The sequence below is a fragment of the Astatotilapia calliptera genome, chromosome 18 (genome assembly GCF_964374335.1).
Source record: "Astatotilapia calliptera chromosome 18, fAstCal68.1, whole genome shotgun sequence".
Taxonomy (NCBI): Eukaryota; Metazoa; Chordata; class Actinopteri; order Cichliformes; family Cichlidae; genus Astatotilapia; species Astatotilapia calliptera.
Window position 1 is genome coordinate 22,314,957 of NC_137439.1, and position 16,715 is coordinate 22,331,671.

A 16,715-nucleotide genomic window follows, 5' to 3' on the forward strand; every position below is an offset into this window, starting at 1 on the left:
TGTAAATACTAAACAATAGCAGAGCTACATGATGGGTGAAACCCATGTTTTGGTGTTGTTTGTTTTGTTGGTAGCTTAAGGCTAGCAAAAGCCAATAATTTGCTGACTTTAATTTCAGATATGAATATTAATCATAGGTTTACATAGATGACAGTCACAGTGACATGTCAGACGAAGTGAATTTTGAAAGAATATGAAAATAGAAATAGATGCTTTAAAGGTGTTAAGAACTTTGTGACATTTCAAACTCTCGACTTTACAATCGCAGACAGAGCCGGAAAATCCAAATCATGAGTGAGGGATTTATTCCCCCAGGGGTCGTGGGATCAGCGAGCCAGACACTGTTTTATGGGACCTCAAATACACGAACATGGGGAGGTGGGACAGAGCTGTCTGAGACTGAGCCAGCCAATTATACTCTGACTAGACACATCACACTTACACGCCCGCCATACGTGTGGGAATGATCTGCGTTTGAAACTACTCACACGGATGTCATCCTCGTGCATACAAGCATGTAGTCTGGTTTTAAGCCTTCATCGTACGAATTCAAAAAGCATCCAACTTATTTTTATTTAAACTGTGAAAGATTTAGATCTGCAAATCATCCAAAATATAAAGTTTAGCCTAAGCCACAGTTGAAGCAAACTGTTTATTGTGTTATACACTGTATCCAACAATAAGTTGATTGGATGTGGGAATAATAATATTAATAATAATAACTATGAAGAAAAAGCCCAGTGTTTTTCCTTCAGAAATGTCTAAACTATTGTAGACTGAAAATGCAAGCTGTGAAAGTATAAGAGAAGAAAGGTTTAAATGAAAGCGCGGGCTGCGTGTTTCTGATAAATGTGAACATAAACTTCTGTTTTAGTAAATCTGCCCTTCAGAAATGTTTCATATCCACTGACACGTCACTGTTACACAATCACAATTTCTGCACCAAAATCTCTGTCTCATTTAGATTTCCTCAGATTGTGTTTCTGTAGATTACTATTTTTTCATATATATAAATATAAACTGCCCCCAAAGATAACAAAGATATACATTTTAACTCATAATCTGATATGGGGTTGTAATGTTGATGCTGATTTGTGCTGATCTGTGATCACGTGTAGACGCTGAATCATTTCTTTTTCATTTGGGAATTTCAGTTAAATGTTGATGCTACATTTTTTTTACACTTTTGTTTTTTACCACACTTATAGTCTAATAAAATACACCAGCTGTTAGGCTTTAGAGATTTTGATAAGTCATTTGATGACTATTTTTTCTATTTGGGCTCACTCAGATCACTGAACCTGAAAGTTTCTCAACAGAAAACGGAGTGTATAAAAAATAAAAATTAAAAAAATAGTAAATCTTCACACTGAGATATTTATTTTTAAAGGACACTTACATCATTATAATTATTGAAAGTAAGTTGTATTCCTTTTTTGTTTGTTTTGTTTAACTGCAGGATATTTGGAGATTGAGTTTGTGTGCTTTTTGTTTATTTATTAAAGCTTTTGGTGAAAGTAAAGCCAGCAGAAGCCCCGTTGGTGTATTTCAGAGTGTAGCCCACAACCTCTCAGTGGGCCTATCCGTCTATCTGCTGCTGCATTTGAATACAAGGTGACGAACTCTCCCACGGCGAGCAGTGCGCGCCTTTTTGGAATTAGCCACGCGGCACGCCTCGCATAGTAATGGTGGCTCGCGCTTTGAGCTTGAACTTGACCGCAGGAATGCGGCTCGTGGGAACGCAGGCTCGAGGGTGCCCTCCTCTATTCATGGCGCGCAGGTCGGTGTCAGCGCTGATTATCATAAAACCCAGCCTGCTTCAAATTAAGGCACGAGGGCTCAGGCTGGCGGTCCCTCTTTCACGCCAGGCAGAGGAGGAATTAACAGGTCTCTGCAGGAGCCTGCTGAGGTAAGAACTTTATTACTGGTTTATACACACGTTTACACAGCCTGCGCTAAGCCTTTACATCCACGGCTCTCTCGTGTTAATGAAAACTGCGACAGAGGCCGGAGTATATTTTCACTGCGAGCAGTTTTAACACCTTTGAAGCTGAATTTAGACTTGTTTAACGTCCTACATAAACTGCTGTAAGTGGCGCATATTTCCGCTGCTTGCGGACTTGCGGAAGATGGGCAACTTTTTAGCCCCCTGTAAAAGTGTGATTGTGTCTCAGCTTTGCTTAAACGTTATTAATAACTTGACTGCGTTTTCGAGAGAAGATATGAAAGAAGCTTGGACTGTTAAAATAAACAAATATGAACTATTTTTCTCTAATAGCTTTTTTTTAACCATGTGAATAAACTGTCTCTGACATATTCATATGATAAAGGTCTCTTTAGTTATTAAACAGGCTCTTTAATAACTGTAGTTTCCTATTGGCTGGTCTTCTTATGGAAAAAGGCGTATTTACAGCACAACTGACAATACACTGATTTTTATATTTAAAGGAGTTTTAATCTATTTTCTTAATGTATTACGTCATATTATCATTTCACAACGAATAATTGATTAATTTGTGTGTTATAGATTATATTGTTTTAATTGCTTTAAATTGCATTTCATTTACTTTTGCCCATTTTTTTTACTTAATTTGCAATAATGGATTTGATGTCTTGTATCTGAAAGCACATCTTAACCTCAAAATGCACTAATCACACTGCTGTTTTGTTATCATTGCATTTTATTGTTCTATAATCCACTCCATAACAAATGAACAAATAGGACATTATATAAAAAGAAAAAAAGACACAAAAAAGAAAAAAAAACATTTGCTGATTTTTTCGAAATAAGGTTTATCTATTAAATTCAAACATGAAATCTTCCCCTACAGGGCCTGCTGCATCACTGAGTTGAGTCTTTTGATGGGTACTTGGTTCAGTCTAATATGAGGCCTGTGAGCAATAGCATGCAACACTAACACCAACACAGCTCACACAGGCTTTACAGAAGAAGCATAAACCTAAATAACACAAAGAAATGAAACTTTTTTTAATGTATTCGCACCATCAGTCATTGCTGTTTGTATTCAGACATTAAATTCAAAATGCAACAAAGTGGAAAACATGTAATCTACAAAAATACCATTGAGATAATAATTCTTATTATTTATTTAATGAAATTCATATGCTATTATGGTTAATTGCAGTTTAAAATAAATCCTGTACTGACCTCACAAAAATGAAAATGCATAACAAATAAATAATTTCTGCGTGTTTTACTTCAAAGTTACAGCCATAACATACATAACGAAATCAAAAACTATTTTAGAATCTGTGGATAATAATTCTGCATCTTTATAAATGTGCAGAAAACTTTAAGAGTTTTGTAAAAAATTAGTTCAGGATTTTGGTGTGAACAAACATGGAGAAGTACACATGTCGCACACTGAGTGACACTCTTTGATTTTGCACTAAAAAAATAAAATTATCGCTCTGTTAGATAACATTATCAGAAATAAAGTGCATAATAAGGTGTAATAGCAAAGCAAGAACAGCACACATGCATGGTGGCCATTTATACCAGAAACACACTGAGCCCAAACATGTTTTTTAACACAACTAAACAATTCAAACACACGTAATTAAAATCATTTATATTATTTAGAGACTTTTTATGAATTCATCTGCAAACTGACAAAAATACTGTTATTTTTTAACTACACACTTTATACCCACAACACTTTGTATGGGTGTTATGTCACATTAGTTTAATGTGTTTTTGTTGTTTGTTTGTTTTGGGGTTTTTTGTTTTTTTTTGGGGGGGGGGGGGGGGGGGGGGGTTGTTTTTTCATTGCCTAATCTCAAAATATGGCATAAAGGAAAGCTTTCATGCATGTTGGCACTGATGGTCCAACATTCAGTAACAAATAGTGATCTTTAGAAGCTGACAGGTGAATGTTGGCATTTATCTTTAATAAATGTGAACTTCAGTGATGATAGCTTCAAAATTTAAAAAGAACTGCTGAAGCAGTTTCAGTTCAATAATCTGAAACATCATTGAATTCAAACACACACTGTTTTCTGTAAATAATCCCATAAAGAATCAATATAAATATTTACACTTTCTACATAACTGTATGACGAATAAAGGAGAAATAAATACATATTAACAATAATAATAATAATAATAATAATAATAATAATAATAGTAGTAGTAGTAGTAGAAGAAGAAGTGGAACATTTACAGAGTGAGACACTTTAACCCTTTAACTTTAACTTAGCATTTTAGCATTTTTCACTTTGACTTTCATCACGTTTACTTATCTGAAAAGGTAAAATTACGATTATTGAGCATTCTTTAATGCTACTATATGAAATTACATCTAATAAAATAATTTGTTGTAACTGCAGTTTACAAAGGAAATATTATGCAAAGACAGTTTTAGCTGTATGTTTTATTTCCTACAAGCGTTGTTTTCACCACGTCAGCAGTCTGCAACTTTTTCTACAATTAAAATATTCATTTTTTTAAAATTCAAAATGTAGATTTTTAGCAATTAAATTCAATCTGAATATATTTTTGTCTTCTTTTCATTTGAATATGTAGGTTGAGTCTTCAGCTAAAAAAACAAGCTTTATGTTTCTCTCTTGCTTTCCCTTTTATCTATTTCTATGTTTCAAGAAGCGCACACGGACAGGCTTCACACATTCGATCAATATTCTAATAAAACCCAACAAAAACTGGTCGTGGACTGTGGACACATTTTCACGAGGCGATCGTCTCGTTTCTCGCCAAAGTGTGTCGCTGTTTCGTCCTGCAGTCTTTGCGTTTTCACTTTAAGCTGCTTTGCTGTACACATGTGCCTTCTAAACACGAGCCTGCAGCATGTCGTTCGCATTTTAAGATCCAGAAGGTTAAAATTCACAAGCTACAGTCAGTTAGAGTTGGTGAGTAGCAGCTAATAAAAATTCATTATTCCAAAGGAGAGCGCATCCGTGGCTGTTATAGCTCCATCATAAACAGGCTGGAAACACTTGAATACCCAGAATGCATTTTTGTAAAGATTAACTACATCATACAGTGCTTTGGATTTATTTTCCTGCTTTAACCTTATCGCTGGATACAATCTGTTTCAGTCATTTACCACTATAAAACAAAGCGACAACAATGGTCCTTTATGTTTTAAGAGGTTTTGCATAACCATCCACTCTTTCACGGTATAATATTGTAAATGCACATGATGGAGAGACTAAAAACTAGATCTAGACTCAGCCCAGTCTAAGAGTGGAGTGTCCTTTTTCAGCCGTATACAACAAAAATCAAACCGTTAGAACAAAGAGAGGGAAACACACACAATTAATTAGGCTTCTGTTTCATATATCTATATAGATATCTATATAGATATATATAGAGAGATATAGATATATAGATATATCTTCTATGCAGGAAAATACGTTCAGCCCAGCTTCTAAACCGGTGGTTGTTTAGCCACACTGACGTGTACCGATGCTTTACATCACCCTGCTTATTCAAAACATCCTCATCATCACACTTTTAATTGCAGTTATTTTCTGGATGTGATCCTGATTTCTATTTCAAGATAAATCAATCAGTAACCTGATTTGGAGCGCTTTTATTTTCTCGTTTATTCCCCCCCACCAATAATAAATTAATATATAGATATATATTATAGGCCTCTGTTTGACAAATTTGATAGGCTCTGGGCCGGCTGTATTCCCTCCTCCTCCTCTTCCTCATTATCACCCTCCCTCCTTTCGCCTCTCTCGCTGTCTGCAGCCGCAGCTCTTACACTCGTGTCTGACCCGCTTTATCCGGTAAGAGAGGATTTTTTTTTTCCCTGCATAACATGTCAGGAAGTCATCCGTTTATGTAGCAGCTAAAAGACATAAGATTTGCAGTTTGTAGTTATGGTGCTGGCAGAAAGTGGGCGATATATTTATATATGTACGTATGTAAATGTGGAGCCCAGATTATTTGAATGAGTGCATTTCTGCGGCGAATTATTGCTCCCGAAAAGGTTTTTTCTTTTCTTTTTTTAAATGCAGCCGATCTATGTGGATGTAAGTGTTGGATTGCGTTCAAGTGATTTGTAAGTAGCCTTTTATATTTTGACAGTGATGCAGGTGCAGCGTGGTGGACGTTATTTTGTGCTTCACTGGAAATGTCTTTAATTCTCCTTTTCAGTGTGTTGCTTTCACTTCCACAAGAAAAATACATATCTGTGTGTGTGTGTGTGTGTGTGTGTGTGTGTGTGTGTGTGTGTGTGTGTGTTACCAGATATTTTTTTTTTATTTCAAAAGCACCGAGTTACATATTATTCTATTTTTTTTCTTTATCCGTCTAAAATTTAATTTTGCTTAATTATCTAAATTTATAAGAGAACTGTGATTGAGATTTTATATTAGCATCAACTGACTTATATAGTCCAAAAATACTAATAATGCACAATAAGGCCTCCCGATCACCTAATATTTACTGTAAATTAATCTTTAAAGATTGGACATTTTGCTCCCATCGTGCAGGGATGAACCTCAGCTCGCTCGCTTCAAAGTTAACGCAAACTCCGGAATATTTAATGAGGGTCTCCGCTGCCATGTGCTCATGTAAGAAGTATTCATGTGGTAGTAGGGAGGGAGGAGGAGGTTGGGGAGGAGGTGGAGGCCCCAGGCAGCGCTGCAGTGCAGAGTTCAGCAGGGAGATATTGTTGTGAGCCTGGGAAAGTGTAGCGGGGCTGACGCCAGACTCTGTTGTGCGGGGCTGGAGGGAGAGGGGGAGACTTGGAGGATCCCAGACCTGATTGTCATGTAAATTTCTCTCCGGCACGTTGTTGAACTTGATGTTGACTTCTTTTTCTCTCTCTTTTTTTCTTTCTTTCTTTTTTTTTCTTTTTTGAGATGGGAGGTGGGGGCGGTGGGAGTGGGGGCAAATTTTCCCTGTCACTTGTTTGTGGGAAAATCTTTCCAGGCACACACACACACACACACACACACACACACACCTTTCAACATATTGTTCAAATGTTCAGAGCAGGAATTGTGACCGTGGGTGACGTTTGTGAACATTAAAACTAGAATGTAAAAAAAAATGTTTCTTTTTAACCAAAAACATTTTAAATTATTTGGCAGCTGTTTTAAGTAGATCCGTCACCATTAAAAGGTTTTAATAATATTACTATTATTATTTCTTTAACCGTGGAAAACAAACAGGTGATATCAAGACCTACATATTCTGATATTTTTATTTTATTTTTAACAGTTTTTGACATTGGTGATTGTGTGATCGAGTGTGATGCTTTCCAACACACACGTTATCTCATATTTTTCTTTATGGGTGCCAGAAGTGGAGGTTACATATTTTACAAGCAGGTGCAACTGATGTTGGGAAGCACGTGTCCTCCAGGACTTGGTCACGCATGCTCAGGTGCAATGATGACCGTGCTCATTCTAATGTTGAAAGAATATTTGTAAATGTGCTTTGTATGCAGGCTTTCTCGTGTTTTGATTTTTGTTTTTAACCGCGCCAATGCACTATGTGCTGCACAAGCTCGGATGCATTATAACGGAGGCCACGATTAGATCTATTTATAAATGATGCAGAGTAGAATAGGATTCATACAGTAAAGTCCGACCTGTGCTGCAGCCTGACAGCAGAGCTGCACCTCCATGATACTAACAGATTGCCCATGCGCAATAATCAGATAGGCCTGTGTAACTGCTATCTGATGCAAGCTTCGTTTGAAAACCTGGACTGTAGCTCCCTGCTCTTTTATTGGTTTACACACACACACACACACACACACACACACACACACACACACACACACACACACACACACACACACACACACACACACACGTGCATCCCTATATCCATGTCTTCAGAGGACATTACAATGACTTGCATTAACTTTTTAACTAGCCTCACCTACTACATGCGTAACCCTGACCTTCACTTTAACCTTAAGATACGGGTTCACCTTATTTGCGTCATGGGGACTTGATTTTTGTCCCTACATAAGAACGACAAGTCTTTATGATTTGGGTCCCCACAACACAAGCAATGCATGTCTCTCTCTCTCTCTCTCTCTCTCTCTCTCACACACACACACACACACACACACACACACACACACACACACACACACAGACACACACTGATTCCAGCAGCTTTTTAAATATCCTTTCAAACTTTGGGTTATATTACAAGTTGCTATCCGGGTCTTGTCTCTGCCATTGGCTTCTTCTTTCAAAGGGCGTGATTCTTATCGTTCTCGCTATCTCATCTCCACAGCCCGGGTATCACTCACATCATAATATATCGCACTCGATAAGCCTGAATACTATCAGGATTTAGCTCGGCGTGAACCCTTTTTCTTTCTGCAGCCAGTACAAAAAACCCCTGAATTCCTCTGCTCGGTGCCTCAACAGCGAGCTTCTATAGTCTTGAAATAAAACAAGAGATTGTATTGTAACATTTTCTTAACTCTGTGGAGTCTCGTTTAAATCCTCTAACATGTTACTGTTGGTGTGCGCACTGACCGAACTGTGTCATAATAACGTAATAAAAATGTTTGCACTCACCATCAGGTCACATGATACAGTAACGAGACTGTACGACGACTAATTGGGTTTATTTCCCAACTGCTGCCATACAATAAAATGTATAATCACGTGTGTGGTGTGCTATTTAATGCGCACAGCAGAGGAAGCCTAACTGGACACACAACTAGCATTTGGATTAACACCTTGCATCTTACCGAGTCACTTTCCCTGACACCAAATCAGTTGTGTTTTTGCGAGTTATCTTTTGTTCCTGACTGATTATATGAATTAACAGCTCAAATCAAGCTTTAAACCTTCCAGAATAGTCGTAAGGAGTAAATGAATTTAGGAAGTTTGTGCTCCCATTACGCTCCCCGAACCGAATTATAAAGCTCAAAAGAAAAGGGGAGGGAAGCAGTCCTCTCCTTATTTTTTCTCCACACATTAAATTATGAATACGGGGAAGTTTTAAACATCTATAATTGAGTTCTCAAAAATACAGCCTGTGAAAGGTCAGGTTTGACCCATGCAGCTCCATCTGCATCTTGCTCTTAGAAATAATTGATGCGTTCGTCTCTCTATTTTACGCCCATGGATAATGAGTATAATTGGAGGAATCAGCTCCTGATTGACACGCACCTGCATTCATTTCTAATTTGGCTTTAATAATTTCGGATTCGCGCCCTCTCTCCCTCTCTCTCTCCCTCTCTCGCTCTTTCTCTCTGAGGCGGAGTTTATCCCCTCTGCACACCGTGGGCTCTCCGCACTTGTCAGTCGCAGCCTGCACGTGTGAGGGAGAGGACATCGTGTCGGTCCTTTGCAAAATCCACAAAGAGACAGGGAGAGAAGGAGGGTGGACACTCTGTAGTCTCGAGTATCCGAGCTTTTGCGCTATTTCCTCTCGGATGCGATTAAACCTAGACGCACAGGTGAATTAAAACCCCAGGGTGGAATTTGAAATATTTGGAGGATATGGACTGGTGGAGTGGAGTTAGCCTGGTGTGCAAGTAAGTAGGATGCTGGCTTTGTGACTGGTGTAACTGATTATAACTTGAGGTGCCGTGTGTGTTTGCGTCTTTAACTTGCTTCTGTGTGCCTTCATCCATCGCAATGATTCTGACGCTGTCAGCGTGTTTGCAGAAATATAAACTGAAGCTGTGACACTACAATAGAAAACCGTTTGTTAAGGTTTACGTTAAAGGGCCCATGCGTGTGACAGTGTGCACAACAAAGGTGCTCAAACTCATTAAAAAAATACATTGTTTGGTAAATGGGAGTGGATGAAGAAATAAGCTGTGTGCATATCACTGCTGCATGGGCTTAAGATACTGTGCGAAACAAAACGCTGGTTGAGTATCTAACCAACTTGTGGTGATACTTGACTGTGGGCATAGTTAAGGTTAAAGATCTATCAGGCCTACAGCCTGCTAAGCTGTCAGTCACCGTGTGTGTGTAGAAGTGAGCGTTTGTGTTAAAGTCGTGTTTTAACCGTGTTTCTCCTCTAAATCCTAATAAATAAATTCATGAATATTTCTGATATGTTGAGCATCTTCCTTTCTTTCTCTCTCTCACTCAGAGTGTGAGTGTGTGTGAGGATCTCTCAGTCCAATGAGACCACAAGCAGGCTCTCTCTCTCTCTCTCTCTCTCTCTCTCTCTCTCTCTGCCCCCCCTCTCTCTCTTTCTGCCCTCTGTTTTCTCCCGTGTGTCGGAGAGGCGGCCCCTTTAAGAGACGACGGGTTAGTTTGTGTCTTTGGTTATCTAGCTGTATGAGTTTTAATTTCATAAAGCTAGAGAACCGAAAGTACGAACTGACGCCGAGCACTTCGGAGCCGCGGGGTCCTCTCGCTCGGCATGGAGGAGGAGGAGGAGGAGGAGGAAACGATGCCGGGGCGGGCAACAGCAGGAGGAAGCGGGAGGGACGGATGCTGAGGGAGGCTGACCGCCGCGGCTGCCGCCGCTGAGGAGGAGTGGTGGAAGGGGCGGGTGGAAAACAGCACCTGCGTGATTGTAGCTGTGGCATTCCACCTCTTGTGCAGAGCTGCTGGCTCTCTGGAGCTTGCGAGGGCGTGAATGTTGCTTCTGTATTTTTTTTAGGGGGGGGGCTCGTGGCGTGGGTATCGCGGTGATGCAGGGGCCTGTTGGGCATCAATATATCAGCGTTTCGTTCAACTTTGAGGCACGAGGGAGACACGCATGTGGAGAAATCGTTCTCCAAATCCACACCGCATGCTAGTGTGTAGTTGTCACAACTGTGTGGGTGTTAAAACAGTAATATCTTGAGGGGTGAGACAGAAATAGTTAAAGGCTTCACATGATTGGCCAATCCAGAGCTCACGTGACGGTGTTGGCAGCACCAGCAGCATCAGATCGCTTTCTGAGATCTCACATGTTAGTTATGGCAATGTGTTGTAGGCCCAGAAGTTGCTGTAGCCTGCATTTCAAGGCATAATTACACAGTGTGAATTTATCCTGCAGAGCTGCATCCTGCAGACTCTCTGACTCCTCTAATACTCCAAGTGTATTTCCTGTATGAGCAGTGTAGCCTAAGTGATGTCCCATGGCTGTAATTAACTTGACATTAGGAGTGTGATGTATAATTGGATGTACATGCACACCACTCGGTGTGCAAGATGAAGCCCAGCTAGTGGAGTACTTGGGAGAAAGTGCAGGACTGAACTGCTGTGTGCTACCTGCTATCGGTGTTTTTCCATCACATAACTGTGGGTTGTTTGGTTCTTTGCTACCCAACCAGAACCTGCAGGTGCAACACATCAACATCCCGCCGCATCAGTCATTCAGAGACTGGGCTGTACCCGGCCCTCTTCAGTGTATTTTGAACAGGCTTTCGACTCAAATCCAAGTTAGATGAGGCAGATATGTTTGAATCTGTGTTTCGCAGGGTGGATTATTTTTGTGTTCGCCTGTTAGATAAGAACTAAATAGGACATCGGCTCAGAGTTTGATCTATTCTTAGAGCAGAATCAGCAAGCCTCAGAGATGACTGAATATCCCTGAAGTCCCTGCATGCTCTATTTAGACCATGACTGACAATATTTGATGTGCGCCGTTAGACAAGACAGCTCAAATGGTATGTGTGTGTGTGTGTGTGTCCATGTTTGTGCATCTGGGTTGTTGACATTTGCCTGGTTGAGGAAGTATACACGATTTGACCTCCATGTTCTCCATTTATGCCCAAAAAAGGGATTAATATGTCATATGAGTCTTTCTGTGATGTTCTTTAAAAATTTCTAACCTACTCTCCTGTTATTTTATGCGCTATTTTTTATGTCTCATTCTGCATTTCCGTAGCTTAGCAACTGTGATGCAGTGCTGATAAAACATCATGCATAGCTTTGCTTTGTGGTATAGTTCCTTCACTAGAAATACTTTGTGTAACTTGTCCATGACATCTTACATTTATAGTTTACAGTATGCGCAGCACAAAATAGATTTAACCTTGCAACGAGGCAAAATAATGTAAAGTGCACAGAGGAAAAATACAAGGAAGTAAACAAGTTTTAGAGATTGATCTTAGCTGTATGGTTAACAAACACAATGCATTCCTTTCTTCTCCTGCCTCGTGTTTTCATCCACTGCCTCTAAATCACTGCTAACTGATTTTCCTTTCTTTTATCTTTGAAGAAAAATGCCGGGAATTTCAGCCCCTTATTTATCACCTCACAATGAAGTCAAGCTGCCACCAGACAAGATGAGGAGCAGCAATCAGCCTGCAGGTGAATACACAAAATAGGAAGACGTGCATGATGAACGCCGACGTTGTTTGCTTCCATATCGGTAACAACCCACGACAGGGTTGCGAAGCGCAGAAGCAAGCGTGCATCTTTTTGTCTTATGCAGCTTGGGTAGCTTTAAGAGTGAATCCAAGAGGTCAAACCAGAAGATGCTGGAGGCTTTCAGAAAGTTTTGCATCTAGATTCATCAGCCAGCGATGGAGCTTTGCTGGTGGTTGATTGTTGTCCATATTTTGTTGAGCTGTGTGACCATAGTGGGCTGTGTGTGGGTGTGAAAAAGCCAGAAAGAGACACAGACTAAGCCTGAATTTTGAAATACTTAAAAATATATATATTATTTTTATTATTTAGTATCAAATGTGATTTTTTAAGTGTGTTGCTGTAATTCTCATAAACCCTTTCAAAGCAAAAGGGGCATTAGGAGACACATTTACTGCCATTTTTATTTTGTGTAAATGTCAGTTTTATACCTTTCACATATATGCAGGAATATGCATACAGGTTGTAACAGCCGTAGACTGTGGCCTGCAGCTATGAGAGAGTGCAAATGGCCCGATCTAAGCGAGTGAAGTAGGACCTCCATGTTGAATTCCATCATTTCTTTTCTTCCTTTGAAGTATTAACATTTTTTACGTCGTATATCACCCCCTCCTCCCCCCTTTCCCCTCCATCATTCTCACACTTAGACACACACGCATGCACGCACTCACAACTCTCTTTTCATTCTCATACATTCAGCGTTTTATCCCTTTAAACACTATGATCCTATTTGTCAGGTGGAGTGTGTGGTAGGTGCAGGGGAGGTTGCCGTGTAATCTTTGCTGCGGTTCTTTATCCCGTTAGGAGAGCGGAGGCGTAGGGCTCACCCAAGGTTTGGACCTGCTCATGTGGAAAGAGTGTTTGGGTGGCTCTGTCCTTTTTGCCCCTAATGCCTTGATGAGCCACCCTCCCCTTCATCCAAAAATCTCTGATTGCTGGGAGCAAAGCATCGATCAGCATAAAGCTATAGCATATGCATAATTCGGTTTTAGCAGCAGCATTAAGTGAAAACTGTAGAGTGACTCATAAGGTTAAAGATTATTGAAAAAATAGATCATTTTAAGGCTGCTGAGAAACATAACCAAAAAAAAAAAATGATATAATTGCAGTTATTGGAGCAAGATGGAAACAGAAACATTCCTGGCTTTAAGGCCGTCAGAGCGTTCCCTCCAATTCCCTCTTAAATAGTCGAGAATAAGGAATTAAACGGTAAGTACATATTGTTAGCAAGGTCAAATCTTCGTGGTTCCACAACCTTGAAGCTCAATGGAAAGCTCAGTTATTCAAATTTAGGATGGAGTTCTTTGAATCGCCCAGATTTTCCCAAGCTTTACATTAGCATATGCAAGGAGCGGCCTGTGCTGCTGTTTTCTAAAGTGGATGTAAATTATAACCTCAGTATTATACAGGCTGATGGGAGATAAATCTCTGCAGTAATGCATTGCAGTGAATGGTGAATGGGGGTGGGGGGTGGTATTGTACAGGGTCTGAAGTGTGTGTGTGTGTGTGTGTGTGTGTGTGTGTGTGTGTGTGTGTGTGTGTGTGTGTGTGTGTGTGTGTGTGTGTGTGTGTGTGTGTGTAGTACTGTACAATAGCCCGTGGCAGATGGAACACAGACAAGCACTTGCTAATAGTCATGCTAAACTCTCTTTTCACTGGCTTTAGTTTCTACAGATTTTTCCATAATTTCTGAGACAAATTAGAAATTTTAAGTCGGATGCAAAAACTAAAAAGAAAAAGAAAAGAAAAAAAGAAAGAAAGGGAAAAAATATGCGTTTCAATGTTGGTGAAAGAATTTTGAAAGTGTGCGCACATCGTTTTAAAACAAATATTAACACAGGGAGATTACTAAGTCGAAATTTGCACTTGTGCGGTCCAAAAGGCTGAGAGGCTTCAGGCCTCGCGAGCAGAGTGGAGATCTCTTTGGAATCCCTATGCAAACTAGGGCTTGAATAATGAGATGTATTTATGAAGGGCTGGGAAGGGGGTCCTGCTTTTGAAAGCCAGTAGGCTGGAGCCTGAATGGGATAGAAGGAGGAGAAGGGTTGGTGTGTGTGTGTGTGTGTGTGTGTGTGTGTGTGTGTGTGTGTGTGTGTGTGTGTGTGTGTGAGAGAGAGTTGGGGGGGATCTTGAACAAGGGGGAACCAGGGTGTGTATGTGTGTGTGTGTGAAGGGGGGTACAAGGGGCCCCCAGCAGCCCAGGCCTCGGCCAGGCAGCTGTGAAAAGGGGTCCCGTCTTTTTCCCACGCCCAGCAAGACGCGAAACACTGCCGCAGCTCGCTAGGGTCAAGTCCCATCGCTAATATATACACACATACATGCACACGCATGCACACACACATACAGCAGAGAGCTTGTTAATTTGCAAAAGTTGTGCAAATTAACAAGCTGTCTGGGAAGCTCTGCGACACGGGGACACCTGCTATTCTCCCAGAATGCTTTGCACTCCCATCAAGGGGCCACTGGGCCTTGATGAGAGAACAATTAGGTCATAACTTCAACTTGAACTTAAAATTCTGCTGAGCATTGAAGGGAGCCTGGATTTCTTTCCCTTCATACTCACATTGTGATCTTGTTTGAGCGTTGTTTGTTTTCGAGTAGTTTAATTCTAATATTTTTAAAAAGCTTTTTTTATTTTATTTACTATGATGGAAAGCTCTGATAGAGCTCTTGTGCAGCTTCTGATATGTCCACTCACACAGGCTCCAGAGACAAACTTGATCTGAGACCTTAACTGTCAACTTGGCATTGTCTGCACACACACGCACAAAGAGAGAGATGCTTCAGAGAAACAAAAGGAAAAAAAGCACAAATGGGGAAAAGTTTACAGAGAGATGAAGCAGCTTTTGAGGATCATTTTAGAGCTTAACCTCAATGCGACGTTTTGTCCCTCAGTAAATACAAAATGTTATCTGATGAATAACAGATAAATAATTATAATCAGAAAAAGGAATGAAAATAATTCCCTTTAATTCAGGTGATCATCTGGTGCCTCTTTACCCCACATTTTGTGTTGCATGTGTCAGTTAGTTTGATCATGAGTTCATGTAAACCTCTCTGAAATGCCGTCCGTGGCAGCGGCTGCTCTTTTTACCTCCTTCCCGATGAAGCTAGGGTCCCACCCATGGCTTCTTTCTATCTCTCTCTCCAGATACTGGCACACCAATCAAAATGGTGCAGCACTCACTTCCCTCCCCGTTCGTCTCCGTCGCTGCTTCTGAGCAGTGTCACACTAATTCGGTTCCCCCTGCTTGCACGGGCTCCTCACTTTAATTCCACGCCACGAAAAAACATGCCCACCATCCCCGCAAATAAATTACCATGCATCCTCTCTCCCTCTCTCTCCTTCGCCCCTTTTTTCCTTTTTCACCCCAACTGTCCCTCCCTCCTCTATCTCGTCCTCCCCTCCTCATTATCATGTTCCCTCCTATTCAGATGAGTTTCAAATGGAGAGGGGGACCCTTCTAATTAGCTCTGTAAAGATGCTTTGTCGTGGTCAGTGTGGCCACCAGTGTGTGCATTGAGAGAGGATGTGTGACAGCTAGTGTAAGCATTGAGAAAGTGTGTATGGGCCCTTAATGAGGTTTGTTAGCTGAGTGTGTATCCTGCTGTTTGAATACATCCTCAGCAGCCTTTGAAGGAAGGGAAGAGATGAAGACAGCGAAGGAGGAGAGAGAGAGAGGAGTCTGTCAGCCTGGCAGGTTGCAGGATGCAAATGATGCATTTGTGCCCGGCGTGGTTTCCATTTGAACAGCAAATGAGATGAGAATAATGTTGTATGTGTGTGCTGTACATGAAAACTGCAGGAAATATGCTGGGTCATCATGCTCATCAGATGTTCGGAGGATTTCCTGTGCTTTCAAATTTTGCGATGAAAATAAAAACCCTTTGGGGATTTTTAACAAATATATATTTATATAAGACACTAAAGCGAGCAGAGAATCCAAAAGCAAGCAAATGTTTGCTGAAAATTAATCTACCAGTTCAGCATGATCGTAGCTCCAAGAAAGTCGTCTGTAAACAGTTACTGGATGAATGTGAGGCAGGTGCAGTGAGGGACTGATTCAGGTCATCGTTTGCGTCAAAGGGCAAGAAAAAGCCTGCAAGCTAGTTCCATAAAGAGGAGAGGGCATTATTGTTGCAGAGTATTAGTCTTTTTGTGGTGAAGTCAGAAAGAAACAACGACGGAAGGCTCAGTCAACGTAATGATTCAATTAACTGGCGATCAACTAAAAAATTGTGGAAATAAAAAATATATATATACACATAGACATACATATATATATATGCAGAGTGAAGGTAGTGGCTGTGGTGGCAGAGTGGAGGAGATTAGAAATGGCTGGAAACAGACGAGAGCTGAAGGTGGAGGGTAGACGGCAGAGAGAGGAAAAAATAGGTTAGGAAATGAGGGATTGTATGGA

The 16,715-nt window shown here is 40.5% G+C and overlaps 1 protein-coding gene across 6 annotated transcripts in view; it reads left to right on the forward strand.

The window, feature by feature from the left end:
- Positions 1 to 1,447: 1,447 nt before the first annotated feature.
- LOC145422068 (uncharacterized) overlaps positions 1,448 to 16,715 on the forward strand; it is a 28,501-nt gene continuing 13,233 nt past the window's right edge. For 2 of the 6 annotated variants that reach the window (XM_080293368.1, XM_080293369.1), the window contains exons 1-2: positions 1,448 to 1,909; positions 12,146 to 12,237. In XM_080293368.1, coding sequence (XP_080149494.1) covers positions 1,686 to 1,909; positions 12,146 to 12,237 — 316 coding nt within the window. In that variant the 5' untranslated portion in view covers positions 1,448 to 1,685. Of the gene's footprint in view, positions 1,910 to 5,505; positions 6,051 to 9,210; positions 9,510 to 10,466; positions 11,592 to 12,145; positions 12,238 to 16,715 lie in introns of those variants that run through there. The other 4 variants (XR_013903450.1, XR_013903451.1, XR_013903449.1 and 1 more) reach the window with 4 other exon arrangements.